General features: G+C 39.8%; 1 protein-coding gene across 1 annotated transcript; it reads left to right on the top strand.

Annotated features, from left to right (window-relative positions):
• The first annotated feature begins 780 nt into the window (after window positions 1-780).
• On the top strand, window positions 781-16127 carry selplg (selectin P ligand). The gene is made up of 2 exons (XM_048611418.1): window positions 781-1010; window positions 13394-16127. Exon 2 carries the CDS (start codon window positions 13406-13408, stop codon window positions 14477-14479), a length of 1074 nt encoding a protein of 357 aa, XP_048467375.1. The 5' UTR covers window positions 781-1010; window positions 13394-13405; the 3' UTR covers window positions 14480-16127.
• The last annotated feature ends 503 nt before the right edge of the window (window positions 16128-16630 follow it).

The following is a 16630-nucleotide window of genomic DNA, read 5'->3' as shown; positions in this document are numbered from 1 at the left end:
TTTTATCTTCAACAAACTTGCTGAACAGTTGCCCTGTTTCCAATTTAAAGTTTCTTCTTCAATTGACTGTACTTGGTTTCTTTCAAAGAACTTCTGCATTAACCTGACACTAGCTTCATTAGCTAACGTCTGTTTGTGTCTCTTCATGGGCCTTAAACTGCTAACATTAGGAAATAAATGTGTTAAACTCCTCCTTTTGTTTCTGGACCTTCTCATGCCCTGACTGTTCAGAGGACTGCTAAATACTAGGGTTTAAGCCTTTTTCTCTAAAGGAAATTTATACACTGCCCTGAAAAGAAACCTGCCCACTCATTAGCCTGCCCAATGGACTGACTTTCTGGAACTGGATTCTAATAGGAAACCTTTATGGCTATGCACAGTTTTTTTTTAATCTTCCGATCTTGTAACTTGAACTAATCTCTTCCAAAGTTTTAAAAACTTTATTGAAATAACTGTAAACCTCTGTATCACTCTCAAACTCAAACAATGAAACTAATAATAGGGCCTTCCCTTTCTAACCAACACAACACAGAAATGCAAATCAAACTTAAAACTAAACATGGTTCTGTCCACTTTAAAGCCCAAGTTTCCAAATAATAGTAATATCATGAATCTTTATCACAATGGTGCGTTGCTAGGGTTAGATAAAATGAGGGAATGCTCGTGTGGAGTCGAGAGCAAGTGGGGCAAATTTCACTCTGCTGTACAGAATGTGTGACATTGCCTGTAAGTGACTCATAAAACCTCAACTTCTCTTCCAACCACATTCTGACACACTTCCTGCTGTTCTGTTGAGCAGGTCGTTTTTGAAAGTTAGTGGCGCATGAAATCCTGTGAGAGCTTCTCACAGTCATATTCAGCTTCAAATGCTTTCAATTAAATCAATTTATTTTGAATAACCTCAAAATATCAGCTGGAGTTATCGAAGACGGGCTGGATTACACGTGTTGTTCTTTTCTGAATTCTTTTTGAGAAGAGGTTCTGATCATTCCCTTCCCTACCCAGGCACAGTAAGTTGTGGTATTTCTGGTTGTATTTGTATTATTTTTAATGTTCAAACTTTCTAAGAAGTTACCACTGCAGAAATATCATGGTAAGAGTTTTCAAACTATACACAGGTTTGGTGCATCAAACAAACTTCTATTTTTACCATTGAACTCTCCAACTCAAACTTAAAATGCTAATGCTTGGCACACAACTCAGAATTCATCAATTCACTGGGGTAAAGAATGAAAGGAAAATCTTGCATTTTCAGCTTTTGGGAACAGATCTTCGATTTGCATTTTTATGTAATACATTTTCTTGCTTCCCCTTCTTCCCCTTCCTTCCTTCACTCGCAGCACTTTTAGACAGATTGCATACACATAGCCAGAAAGAGATAAGGGCTAACAGATGCTTAGAGGAAACCAGTTTGCAATCAGTCAGCGCAAGCATTTGTTAAAATGTTCCATACCAATCTAGTGATCTTTAGTTAAGTGAGAACTTGATTCCAATGTGGAGTTATGGTGGCTCAATCCTTTTCCATTCACACCTCAAATAAGGTTTGCTTCTGATCTCCCCCACTGTGGAGATGCTGCAGTGAACGTGCAATGGGAGCCAGTGAACAAATCTCCCTCCTTCAAGTCATCAAAAGGAACTTTGTTTTGCATTTAGGGATTGTCACTTCCAGCACAGTGGCTTCACATACATAACATGGTACCTTATTTCTGTTCTTAGAAATAAATAATGAGAGGTTTCCAAGCACGTAAAGCCCTATTAATAGATTGTTTAAACATCACAGCCAAGTGTATTTGGACGCTAACAGCTCCCAGACAGGTTTAAAGTCTCCATTAGTTGCCAGCCATAAGCATCCTGTATGAAAGATAGCCTTTAGCTATCTTAGCTCACAGTAGCCAGGAGCCTGCCATATAAACCTGCTTTCAATTTTAATGTAATTGGCCATCCTTGGTGGTCTGTATGTCAAATATCCTTGATTGGGAGTAAAACCTTTTCAAGCCAATGTTGATGTGATGCACCTTAAACAATAATCTAGACATGAACTGGATCAGGTGAAGTCAGAAAATGCATAAAATACTTGCAACAAAGGTGACCTCAAGTAATAATTAGAAAATAATGAAATTTCAGGATCCCTTCAATGATATTAATCAACATCAAAATAACACTATAAAATTGAAAGAACTACAGATGCTGTAAATCAGAAACAAACATAGAAATTGTTGGAAAAACTCAGCAGGTCTGGCAGCATCTGTGAAGAGAAATCAGAGTTAACGTTTCGGGTCCGAAGACCCCTCTTCAGAGCTTCTGAGCAAGGATCGCTGGACCTGAAATGCTAACTCTGATTTCTCTTCACAGATGCTGCCAGACCTGCTGAGCTTATCCAACAATTTCTGTGTTTGGATCAAAATAAAGTAGATCTGTTGGCCTAGGATTACTGATCAATCAGCATTTGAAAACAGGGTGTAGACAAATCGGTTTTAAAAGAACCTGATGTGGACGCTTGTAGACATAGAGTTTTTACACGAATCACTTCGTGCAACCTGCGTAGTACTCTACAAAACAAAAATCGTTTTCTTTCTCAACATTTAGACATAGCAAAAATGTTTATTAAAGCACAGCGTGGAAAGAGTCCATTTGCTTGTTCCTGTTCTTTGAAAGACCTATCAAATAAATGATCTTTTTCTGTATTTTTTCACAGCTGCTGTAGCAGCTTTTTCAGCGTTCTGCATTGATCTGCTCTTAAGTAGCAGCAGTGAAGCTCGGCACAAGGCCTTTCCTCCTGTAGGACCTCCCTCCCAGACAGTGCCATTTGCTGCGAATTTTGACGCTTCAATGCAGAGTTAATACTGAAGCATTAAACTCTAGGCCACCATGGTGCTCAGATATCCTGGAAAACACCAGGGGCATCTTCATGTGATCTCTGGACACCTGCTCTTGTTGTGGTTGCCTTCAGAGTTGGACAAACCAACTCTTGCATAAGTCATGAGATTCTGCACAGCACTGCAAAAATATTATTCGCGCACCAGTACTAAAAAGAGCTCTACCTTCATTTCAGGCCAACCGAGTTGAATATGAAGTGGGACTACTATAATTAAACAAGCAACTTTAAATCCGTCATTGTACACAGAGCTCAGTGTGTATGTTTAGAATAGCGCATGGTGCAAAATGATTATCTGTCTCTACTGACATCCTAGGTTGGAATGTCAAGTTTTAGTTATTTACATTCACTCATGGAGTACTGAGGGTCAAATATAGCCTTCAAAGGCAATTCATGAAGGCAAATGGGCACCCAATAAAGGAAGAAACTGCAACAGGTGAACTTTAAGGTGCTATCAAAGGAAGATGACTTTCAGAAGCAGTCTGATATTAACGTATCTCGTTGTGGCTAGAGGCTTTTGGCTAAAGGAGGAAATAATAAGTTGCTAAATGTTCAAAACACATGGGGTGTAACCAGGAAGGATGAATGACAGTATTTTTCATAGGTTGATGGAGAACCAGAAGTCAGTCTGTTATTTTTTGTTTTCCACAGTGTTTGTAACATGCGTAACTGACAAATGTGTTGCAAGTAGAATCAACCACAGAAGGTATCTTGTATGTCAAAGTATAAATACCTGACCAAGATGAACAATATGCCAAGGCTTGGGTAGTGGAATGGTAAAAAATAGGTTAAAAGGCAAAAATGTTGCGGCAGAAGCAACTGGTTAAATTGTATATGTGATCTTGATTACACAGATAACTCCCTGCTCTTCTTCAATATAATGTCAGATCACCCACCCACTCAGCTACATGGGGTGTCAGTTTAGCATTTCATTCGAAGCCCACTATCTCTAAGAGCTAGCTTTGATTTTTTACACTCAAGCTCTGGAACAGAAATCAAATCCAAAATTTCATGATTTAAAGGCAATACTGTTACTCACTAAAGCCACACCTAGGGTACTCTGGAATTTCAACTTTAAATCTCTTAATGTCCTGTCGTCATGGCCTCCTTTAACACAATCTCATTGACAAATGTTTGGTCTCCCCCTTACAATACCTACATCTTTCAGTTGAAACTAATTTACCCCACAGCACTGCTGTGGATCACTTTGACACGATGTTCCACATTAAAGGTGCTGAAATAAATGCGTGCTGTTGTTGAGAGGAAGTCACCAACAAATAACAAATGTATTAGACGACAAATGGAAGTAAAATGAAATGACAAAACTCCTTGATAAATTCAAAGGACAAACATTACTGAGTTGAGTGAACAGGCAATCTTGCAATAAAGACCCAGTAAAATCCAAACCTTTTGGTAGCAGCAGTTTGTTTGCCTTTAATATTGATATTACAAAGAATAATACCAGGAGTTGATCAGCATCTAAATGGGATGAGCTGTGAGGAAAGTAAAGCAAATCCCAACTTTGCTGGATAGAAATCAGGGAATAATTCAGGACCGCGCTAATAAAAACCAAATTGAAAGATAAGATGCATTTCAAACTAGACCAAAAAGGGACATAAATTCAGTAAAATGCACATTTTAATCGTAGAAAGCAGGAGTGTATGGAATGACGTGCAAGATGAGGTTAGAACTAAGAGGCCATTAAAGCCATTCAGACTGCACTTAGATTTTTGCACATCAAATTATATCATCTCATTTCTGATAGTTCCTAAATTGCACAAGTCTATGAATAAAAAAACAAATATAATAGTACTAAATAACCATGACCTCCCATTCAAATTCCACAAACAACTCAAATTTGTCAAAAACAGACCCTTAAAATAATATGAATGATCGGATAGACACCAACTGAAAAATAACCACAATGTTGTTTAGAAAATGTGGGCCCCTTTCACATAGAAGGGCAGAGGTACGTTAACACATGAAGCTATAAGGCCGATGTCCACCGGCCATAGTTAAACATCAAGCTGTCAATAAAACATGCTGTAACCCAAAGAAACAGCATCAGAGTACCATGACGTCAGTCTCGTTCGAGTTTTGCTGATTGTGTAAACACTTTCAACAGGCATATTTCTTCCTGCATCTCACTTCACATTTGTGACTTAAAGGATCAAAAGGAGAGTTGTTTCTGAGGTTCCAACTCTGAACAAGGGGTTAAATGAAAAGTTTCTCCTCTGTCTCACCACAGAAGACTTGATGCTATGTTGTAAATATATACAGAAATGATTTGACTCTTCTCAATGACCTAATGGTGTGGAGAGGGGACATTGAAAGGAGATTAGCTGACCAAGCAGTTTCAGGTGTTCTTCAAATTATATGTTTAATTGTCCTTCCTTCATGATATTTGTGCCTGACACCATATTGAATATAAGTATAGTTACTATATCATTGTAGTACAAATAGAAGCCATTCAGCCCATCAAGTATCTGTAGTTTCCAATGAAATGAGTCAAATCACTCCCATCTACCCTGTCCCCATTTCTCATGTAATGCACAACGTCAATGGAAATCATTAAAATGATAATAAGAAAAATAATGATGTACATTATTGGAAGATCAAAACAAAAAGTTAGACACAGTCATTGAAGACTTTTCTCCACTCACCCTCAAAATGTAATTAAGCAAATAACCCCAGAAAATATTCAGAAAAGTGCAACACCACAAATATTAATATTTTCATCTTTACTCTTGCAATTTTTGCTGCTTTGTGACAGACACCTCCTGATTTTCCAACATTATCTGTGTAATAAGCGCAGTGAAAATACTGACAACATGCCTTGGAACACTATTCTTCCTGTTGGTCCATGCTGCATTAACTCTATGGCTCTCACCTCATTACATTGCCCTTGAGAAGTTACAGAATCGAGCAGCCAGATCTGACATTTAACATGAGGTGTGAGTATAACAGGTGGGAGTTGTCTATAAGTGCCCTAACAGTAGCCATACATAGGATAGACAATAAATCAGGAGATAATGAGGGGATGTAACAAGGCAGTGCATTAATATAAGTGACTGTAGTGTTCATGTAGATTGGGAAAATAAAATAGGCAGAGGGAGACATCAGGAAGAATCCATAGAGTGTATTCAGGACAATTTCCAAGAATAATAAGTTGTGGATCCAATGAGGAAAAGGCTATTTTGGACCTGGTGATGTGTAATGAAGTAGTTTTAATAAATGATCTCAGAGTTCAAGATTCCCTAAGAAACAGTCAACATAACATGGTAGATCTTAGCATTCAGTTTGAGGGTGAGAAACTTGAGTCAGAAACGACTGTTAATTAAGTGTAATGACAAAGTGTTATGGACCAGACCATTCCCTCAAAATATATTAAGCAGGTAGCCTAGACCCTTTTTCTTATTTCAAAGATAAATACGAGATGCTGTGTCCTTGATGCAAGTTGACTGGTCAAGCTACTTGACATTAAGCAAAACACAATTTATTCAAACATTATAGTTAAAATACAACAAAAGAAAGCAGAACTTAGAATAACAACTTTATTCAAAAACTTATCGGAATAATAGATACAGTAACTATTTACCAATTAACTGTTCCAATATAGTAATATCACATAAACACGTCTCTTGGCAAAAAGGCAAATTCAGAAAACAGATTATCTCAAATGCAGCACCCACAATAGTAAGAGAAACCCCAGCTTCTAGCTCTAACTCAGAGATGTGAACAAAAAGGCTTCTACTTCTTCAAGACTCCAGCAGATTCTGCTGAATAAAGAAGTTAAAAAAAGAAATACTAGCGGCAGCACGGTGGCACAGTGGTTAGCACTGCTACCTCCCAGCACCAGGGACCTGGGTTTGATTCCACCATTGGGCAACTGTCTGTGTGGAGTTTGCACATTCTCCCTGTGTCTGCGTGGGTTTCCTTTGAGTGCCCTGGTTTCCTCCCACAGTCCAAAGATGTGCAGGTTAGGTTGTTTGGTTATGCTAAATTGCGTGTAGTGTCCAGGGTGGGAAAAGTGGGGGTGGGTCTGGGTGGGATGTTCTTCAGAGGGTCAGCATAAACTCAATGGGCTGAATGGCCTGCTTCCACACTGTAGGGATTCTAAAAAAAACAAGAAATCCTTGTCTGTGAGAGCTGGCCACACCCAGCCAGACTACTTCTATTTTTCCAACTTCTTGAAAAAACCCCAAGGCTTCACAAATTGTGTACAACACCCCAGACTTCTCAGTGCCTCTCATTCAATCTCTCTCTTAAAAGAAATCAGGACAAAATACACTTCTTAAAGCCATGACATCGTCACAGTAAGGAATGAGGTTAGAGTTAGCTGGAATGAAGTGGGAAAAGAGTTGAGCAAACAGTCAGTTGAGGAACAATGGTAAATGTTTAAGAAAATAATTTGAGACTCTTAACAGATATATACCAAGGAAGTTAAGGATAGCATAAAATTGAAGAAGATACATACATTGTGGTTAATGGTAAACCAGGGGATTCGAAATGTTTAAAACAACTACAGAAGATGATCAAGACAAAATAAACAGAAAAAATAAACTTTGAGCGTAAACTAGCAAGTAATATCAAAATGGACAGCAAACCCTTCTTTAAAGATGTAAAAGTGAAGGAAGATGCTGAAGTGAACATTAGCCTCTTAGGCAACGAGGATGGGGAAATAATAAACAGGAACTAGAAAATGGCAGAGGAGATAAATAAATACTTTACATCTGTCTTCACAATAGTCTTCAAAGACACTAATGGCATTCCAAAATTAATAAATAATCAAGAGGCTAAAGGGCCAAGGAAATATATACAATAACTGTCACTAGAGAAAAAGTACTAGGGAAGCTTATGAAGCTAAAGGCTGACAAGGCCCCTGGACTTCATGGGCAGCAACCTAGGATATTGAAGGAAGCATTAACTGAGATAGAATGCACTAGTAGTAAATCTTCCAAGGGTCCTCAGATTCTAGATAAGTTCTAGACAATGGAAAACTGCCAATGCAACTCTCTTGTTGAAAGAGGGAAATAAAAATAGATTATAGCACTGCTGCCTCACCAGGAACCCGGGTTCAATTCCACCCTCAGGTGACTGTCTGTGTGGAGTTTGCACATGCTCCCCGTGTCTATGTGGGTTTCCTCCGGGTGCTCCGGTTTCCTCCCACAGTCCAAAGATGTGCAGGGTAGGTGGATTGGCAATGTTAAATTGCCCATAGTGTTCAGGGATGTGTAGATGAGGTGGGTTTTTGGGGAATGGGTCTGAGTGGGATGCTCTGAGGGTCCGGTGTAGACTTGTTGGGTGAAAGGGCCTGTTTCAACACTGCAGGGATTCTATGATTCTTTGATTATGAAAGGCTAGTTAGCTTAACACGTGTCTTAATGAAAATATTAGAATCTGTTTGAAAGAATGTAATAGCAGAGTATTTAGATAGTGTAATATAATCAAGCAAAGTCAGTTTGACTTCATGAAGAGGAAATTATGCCTGCCAAATTTATTACAGTTCTTTGAACAGGTAAAAAGGAGGATAGATAAAGGGGGAACCAGCAGATGTAACTTATTTGGATTTCCAAAAGGTTTTCCATAAGGCACTACTTGCTATGCTACTTAATAAGACTAGAGCCCATGGTGTTAGAGGTAGCATATTAGCATTGGTAGAGGATTAGCTAACTAATGGAAGTCAGACAATTGGGATAAAGGGGGCATTTCCAAGATGACAACCTGTAGCTAGTGGAGTGCCACAGGGTTCAGTGCTGGTGTCTCAGTTGTTTGCAATATATATTCATGACTTGGATGAGGGAAGTGAATGTACAATCACCAGGTTTGCAGATAACACAAAAACAAGTTGTGAAGGCAAGTTGTGAGGGTGACTCAAATAGTCTTCAGAGGGATATAGACAGTTTAAATTAATGGCAAAAACTTGACAGCTGGAATATAATGTGGGGAAGTGTGAGGCTTTTCACTTTGCCAGGAGAACAGAGGAGCTGGATAATATTCAAATGGGAAAGACTGCAGAAAGATACAGACAGAAGGATTGGGGAATCCTCACGAGGGAGGATTTTGGGAGAATCAGTTCAGTGTGGGAAAATGGGAAGACATGGAATATTAGTTTTTATTTCAAAGGGAATTGAGTATAAGAATATGGAAATCTTGCTAAAAACTATACAAGGCTCTAATTAAACTATACCTAGAATACCGTGAACACTTTTAGGCCCATTTTATCTAAGAAAAGATTTATTGGCTTTGGAGGTAGTCCAGTGAAGGTTCACTGGGCTGATGCTGCTACAGAATAATCTTTTGATGAGGTGCAGTTGTGTAGGATGGGCTTGTACTCACTGGAATTTAGAAGAATGACAGCCAACTTGCCAAGCTGGCTTGTTTTTGTTCAGATGTTTCATCACCATGCCAGGTTATTCTACTCCGCTTGGAATTTATACTGTATGGCCTGTTATGGTGAGTACTGTCATTTCCGGTTTTGATCTGTATGGGTTTATATATGGGGTCCAATTCTATATGTTTGTTGATTGCATTATGGGTGGAGAACCACGCCTCTAGGAATTCTCGTGCATTTCTATGTTTGGTTTGGGCTACTATGGTTACCCTGTCCCAGTTAAACTGACAGCCTTTATTGTCCGAGAGTACCGATATTAAGGAGGGTTCATCGTGCCATTTTGCTGCTAGTTGATGTTCATGTATCCTGATGGCTAGTTTCCTTCCTGTCTGTCCGATGTAATGTTTGTGGCAGTTGTTGCATGGTATTTTGTAAACCACATTGGTTCTGCATGTTTAAGAATGGGGTGTAAGTGTTGTAAGTGTTTGTCATAGAGTGGCTGTGGGCTTGTGGACCACCATGATTCCTAGTGGTCATAGGAATCTTGTTGTCAGTCCCGATATGTTCCTGATATAGGGCAGTGTGGCCAGTGTGTTAGGGCGTACGGTGTCCTCCTGTTGTTGTCTGTTTAGGAGGCATCTGTGGATGAAATTGTGGGGATAGCCATTCAATAGCAAGGATTTTGTATAGGTGTTCTTCCTCTTTCCGGCGTAGGTCCAGAGTGTTGCAGTGTGTCCTGGCCCATTTAAATAGTGTCCTAATGCAGCTTTGCTTGTGGGCGTTGAGGTGGTTGCTGTGGAAATTGAGGATTTGATCAGTGTGTGTTGCAGTTCTGTATACTGAGGTTTGGAACTCCTCGTTTGTCATATCTTTAACATTCAGAAACGGAAGTTGATTGTTGTTTTCTTCTTCCCTTGTGAATTTAATCCCTGCGAATACATTGTTGATGAGGTGGAGGGTCTCTTCTAATTTGTTGCATTTAATAATGACAAATGTGTTGTCTACGTACTGGACCCACAGTTTAGGTTGAATGTGGGGGAGGGTGGTGTGTTGTAGTCTTTGCATAACTGCTTCTGCAATGAGTCCTGAGATGGTGACCCCATTGGTGTACTGTTGATGTTTGTATACTTGACCATTAAAGACGAAGTGTGTGGTGAGGCACAGGTCTAGTAGTTTAAGTATGTTGTCATTGCTGATGGAGCTGCTGGTCTGTGTTGCTGTTTCCTCTAGTAATGTGGCCACTGTTTCTTTGGCTAGTGGGATGTCGATCGATGTGAATAAAGCTGTGACGTCAAAGGATACCATAATCTCCTCGTTGCTGATTTTTATGTTCTTGAGGGTTTTGAGGAATTCCAGGGATGGAATGTAGTGATCCGTTGACTAGATGTTTCAATCTCTGTTGTAGATCCTTGTCCAGTTTGTGTGTTCCCCTACCAGACATACCTTCAATGGGTCTGAGGGGGATGCCTGGTTTGTGTACTTTAGGAAGTGCATAGAAGCGGGGGGTGTTCATGCCTTCTGGTTTCATTCTCATTCTACTGTCCTACATCAGGAACATTTCGGAACTGACAACAAGATTCCTAAGACCACTAGGAATCATGGGAGCACACAAGCCCACAGCCGCTCCACGACAAACACTCCCATGGATTAAAGATCCCATTCTCAAACACGCAGAACTAACGTGGTTTACAAAATACCATGCAACGACTGCCACAAACCCCATATACAAACCCATATAGATCAAAACCGGAAATGACAGTACCATAATGGATCCATAATGACCATAATGGATCAGACAGTATAAATTCCAAGCGGAGTAGAACAACATCACTTCATTGGAGGCTCCACTGATGATGTTACCTAGCATAATGATGAAACGTCTGAGCGAGAACAATCTAGCTCGGCGAGCAAGTCAACAACCTCACCCACAACCCAAGCTACAGACCTTTACCAAAACTTTATTGAGAGCCAACCTTATTGAAACATAAAAAATTCTTAGGGGGCTTGACAGGATAGATGCAGAAAAGTTGTTTCCCCTTGTCTGTGAGTCTAGGACCAGAGGGAATAATCATAAAGTAAGGAGTCACCGATTTATACAGTCATAGAGTCATGGACACAGACCCTTTGGTCCAACTAATCCATGCTGACCATGTTCCCAAAGTAAAGTGGTCCCACTTGCCTGCATTTGGCCCATATCCTTCTTAAACCGTTCCTTTTCATGTACGTATCCAAATGGCTTTTAAATGTTCTAACCATAACTGCATCCACCACTTCCTCTGGCAGTTCATTCCACACACGAACCACTGTCTGTGTAAAAAAGTTATCCCTCATGTCCTTTTTAAAACCTTCTCTTCTCACCTTAAAAACATGCCTCCTAGTTTTAAACTTCCCCATGCTAGGGAAAAGACCCTTGACTATTCACCTTATCTGTGCCCCTCATGATTTTATAAGCTCCTGTAAGGTCACCTGTCAACCTCCTCACCTCCAGTGAAAAAAGTCCCAGCCTATCCAACCTATTTTTATAACTCAAAACCTCCCGGCAACATCCTGGTAAATCTTTTATGAACCCTCTCCAATTTAATAATATCCTCCCTACTGGCAGGGCGACCAGAAAACTGCACACAGTACTCCAGAAGAGGCTTCATTAACATCCTGTAAACCTCAAAATTAAGTCCTGACTCCTCAAATCAGAGGTCTGAGCAATGAAAGCAAGCATGCTAAACACCTCCTTAACCACACTGTCGACATGTGATGCAAATTGCAAGGAATTATGTACCTGAACCGTTTGGTCTCTCTGTTCTGCAACACTACCCAGGGCTCTATCATTAATTGTATATGTCCTGCCCTTGCTTGTTTTACCAAAAGTCAACACTTCACACTTATCCAAATTAAACTCCATCTGCCATCCTCAGCCCACTGATCCAATCGATCAAGACCTCTTTAAATGAGCAGGAATTTCTTCTCTCTGAGGGTGGTTAATCCGTGGAATTCTTTACTGCAGAGGATGGTCAAGTCTGGGTCACGACGTGTATTCAAGGCTGAGATAGAATCTTAATCAGTAAGGGAAAGGCAGGAAATTGATTCAATTGGCCATGATCTCATGGAATGGCATAGAATACTTGATGGGCTAACAGGTCAACTTCTGCTCCTATGTCTTACCATCATATGAGGAAATATTAAGGAAGTTGTACTCATTCGTTTTGGGAAAGGGGAGTCTTTTAGGTCTCCTAATGTAAATATTCCATAGCTCCAAATCACCTGTGTGACATTAGCATATTGAAAATAGATTGTTTAGTTCTTTCTAGCAGAGAAGTTTAATACATCTTCAGGATGGCTATCACAATATATAAATGCAAAATGGTTATGGACCAGATTCAAATAGAAGATTAAGACAAATTATTATAAACTATTCCAAGTACCAACAGACACAAAATTAAACATTAGACAGTTGGAAGTCAGAAGGTGAGACTATTATAACTCCTTCTGAGAGAAAATGGAATTCAGAAAATAACTGTAAGGAAAGACTTGCAAGTAGAATTCAAGGGGTTATTCCACACAGCTCTGGAGAGGGTACAAATTTCGAGCTATGATAAAGCAATGAGTGAGGTTGAGATCAATCAGGCAATTTATTTGCTGAGCCATTTGCTGAGTATCATAGTGATCTATGTTACAATCCTTATGGTACCAGGTATTTAAACATGATCACAATAAAAGTAGACCCAGCTGTGAGAAAGTGAATCAAAGTCCGTGTTAGTTAGAACTCAGGGATCTGTGTTTAAAGTCTGAACAGCATCTTAGATGCAGCTCTATGAGCTGGTTTGACCTTTCCGTTTCAGAGGCACTTTATCATTCTTTCCTGGCCTGTACTTAATGGGTCAATTGGCCTCCTCTTCTATCATAATGACCCTGTCATTTGTTTTCCTTTTAATTCACAAACCTGTCAGACAGTCTAAATGACTTCAAAAACAATTCAGACAATCCAGTTGTAACGAGATTTTGCAATGTTCTATTTTAGAGTCCTGGCAATTACCTGTGACATTAATGCATGATAATGTGACCGCTATCAATGCAATAGGAACCAGATGTCTGTTCTAAAAGCATTATGTTCAAACCAGTAACATTGTACGTATGCTAATACAATAGATTTGCCTTTGCTGCACTGAAGAATTTTTTTATATGTTTAGATTTTTACAGATATGCCACTGATGTGGTGCAGCCTTCCTGTGCTTCTTGCTGTTGTCGGTGGTTTGGTTGTGATGGAGCAGACCACAAGGGAAACATTGGAGGTAATTAATTCAACAGAACCAGTTTCTGATGGAGACACCCAGAATCCTGAGACCTTCCCTGCGAGTTCAGCAACTTCCCCACCTGACTATCTGGATTCAACAAGTCTTCTCAGTCCCTCCCTAACAAGTACACCCCTTCCTGATGAAACTGCTCAACTCACTTCCACAACTGGCTCTCTGACGACAAGTCCCTCCAATTATTCTGCAACAGGGGCCCCATCTGTTTCAACTCAAGACCTCAAGACTTCTCAAGAAGCCACCTCTCAGCTATCAGAAGTGTCCTCTTTTATGAATCTTCAAACAATGAATGATGTCAACCAGGACTCTTCTCCCATGAAGGGAACGGCGCATTGGACAACTGAAACAGGTGGAACTGAAACAGAGGTGTCTGAAGCCACATTGACATCAACTGCAGTCACTAACACTTCAGAGCTTGGTGGATATGTCCATCCAGATGTCAAGGTGAAAACCATAACTCTGCCATCCAGCACTTTGACTTCTATAAAGAAGCTACCAACGAGCCCCTATCCAGTGACCACAGCTCCACCAGTTGTGACAACTACAATAAAAGCTACTGAATCAATTCCCTTAAAACCAACCGTTCCCTTTGTTAGCAAAATTATCAAGACAACCACCAGAAGTAATAACAGGCTTACAACTGCTCAGGTTACAGGTAAAAAAATTAGCCTTGTTGCTCAGTGCCTCATAGCAATTGCTATTCTAGCAGGAGTCTGCACTGTCTTTGTCATATGCACTGTAGTCTTGTGTACCAAGCTCTCGAGTCAAAGACAGAACTATAGAGTCAACCGGTCAAATGGCACTGAGCTGATCTGCATTTCTGCTCTTTTGCCTGAGGATGAAAGGAAGCTGAGGAGAAAAATGAAGGCAAAACGGCTTCGAGATCTCAAAGAGACCACAATTGGCCGAAACAGTGACAGTGATGAGGATGACCTTACCCTCCATAGCTTTGTGACTGAACACTAGACCTTTCCATTAAGCTTCAGACTCAAGCCTCTCTTCCTTCTCTCCAAATAACCAAGTAACAACATTTGGATCAATTGTAAACTGGTGAATTGAGTCTCTTGTTTTGGTTAATGAGAAAGTGTCTGTGAGGATGTCCCATGGTTGAAGACTGCAAAGTGTTGATGAACTCATGGTTTGCTCTTCATTGCATATCTAAACCCTTCAGGTCTACAGAGATTCCTCTGTTGTTTGTTAAACTTTAGCCATAAACTGAGTCCTGATTCCATCCATTGATGCCTATAAACAGTGTTGTGCTTATGTCGCTACAAAAAAAACGACACATTTTTAAGAATTTGTATATACACTTCTTATTAAAAAAGAAATGTAAACATGCTTTATGTGCTGCATTTTGAAGGGCAAGCTAGTTGGATATTGAATAATTCTAAGGTCACAAAACAAAGTGGTATGATTGGAAAAAAGGTGCTAACATCTGCCTGAAGGAACCTGCCAAACTTAAGAGCTAACATCAGAAGCTTGATGTGTTTCTGTTGCAAAATTGTATAATCCAGTGATCCACAAGGTTCATTCTTAGCACCACAGCTCAGAGCAGCATCCTAGTAATTTGGTGTTACGTTACTAAATGACACTATGCCATTAATTTCCTAGTGGCTTTTAGAATTAAGAAGGCTTTTTTGTCAGATGAACAGAGAATAACTGTACTTGTAAAGGCTCTGGTGAGGGGTCATTGATTTAAAATAATTACCAAGAGTAATCAAAGAACGGATCAGATGGTTTATCTTCTGCTAAAGGATGTAGTTGAAGGAAGTAATTCATTCAAAGCAAGAACATTTTACTCAAAGTAAGATATAGAGACAAGGGTTAGAGTAAGGGTTACAATTAGTTTTGGATTGCACTAATGAAGAGCTGGCACATAGTGGAATAAATAACCTCCTTCTACAGCTCAATGAACAAAAAGTTTTAGACTGGCTTGTAGTTATTGAGGACCATCAGGAAAGGAATGCAATAGTTACCTTCTTCTCCAGAAGAATAATCATCTTTAAAGAGCATTGCCCCAATGTGCCATTCTGCCAATCGGTGCCCTCTAATACTGGCACCAGCAGAGTTTGAAGCCTCCGTGAGGTAACATCGCATTGGTATTGACTGAGCAGGTACAAGCATCAGACAGCTCTTGTAAAGAGCCAGCACAGGTAAGGCAGACCAAATGGCCTCCCTTCAGTGCAGATTAACTGAGAAGATTATTATAGGAATAAGAAGTAAGAGAATTTCCTCTGTATAAAAGGACCCTGCAGCAACATGCAGGACGTGGATGTGTCGCTGGATGTGCATGATTTCAAAGTGGGGCTTTTAGCATTTTTTCCATAATACTTACCCAGGTAAGGAGGAAGCTGATGATCAAACTCATCTTTTGTTCCTTTGAAGAATACAGTTAAAAGCGAAGGTTTCTATGAACTGCAATGTATCATCTGACATCACTCTAGAGCAGAGAGGCTTCTAGTAGTTTTATAAATTTTGACTGTACAGGGAAAGGTTACGTTTTTCTTTAGCTACTTATCAGTAAATGTAAGACAGTGGAATTCTCAGCCATTTCTAAACAAACTCAACCTTCCATCCAGTTTTGTCTTATTAAAGATGTTCCTATTTGTCAAAAGCTATTGTGTAATTTTGTTTCCTTGGTTGATCTAGTTCCTATGCAGTTTGGAAATAGTACTCAAACCCCAGGCTGTGACTCATTTTAATAGTTCACTTTAACTCATTTTAAAGGTCTTAAGAGATACATGAGTGAATTGTCACACTCATTGCTTCAGTGCTGTTTCCTCTCCACCATGTAGCTGATGTTAACTTTACCTGTTCCCCTTTCTCTGACAACACCTTCCAGACCTGGAACCTTCATTCACTTAAGGATAAGGGCAGCAGATATCTGGGAATACCTCCCACCAACAAGTTCCTCTCTAAGTCACACATCATCTTGACTCAGAAATATATCACCATTCTTTCACTGTCTCTGGGTCCAAATCCTGGAACTCCCACCCAAACAGCATTGTTGGTCTAACTACAGCACATGGATTGTAATGCTTCAAGAAGTAAGTTCACCACCACCTTCTTAAGGACAATTAATGATGGGCAACAAATGTTCATTTCTGACATTTCATT

Source organism: Rhincodon typus, chromosome 24 (assembly GCF_021869965.1).
Source record: "Rhincodon typus isolate 14 chromosome 24, sRhiTyp1.1, whole genome shotgun sequence".
Taxonomy (NCBI): domain Eukaryota; kingdom Metazoa; phylum Chordata; class Chondrichthyes; order Orectolobiformes; family Rhincodontidae; genus Rhincodon; species Rhincodon typus.
Note: the sequence above shows the minus strand (reverse complement) of the source record. Positions and strands in the feature narration are given on the sequence as shown.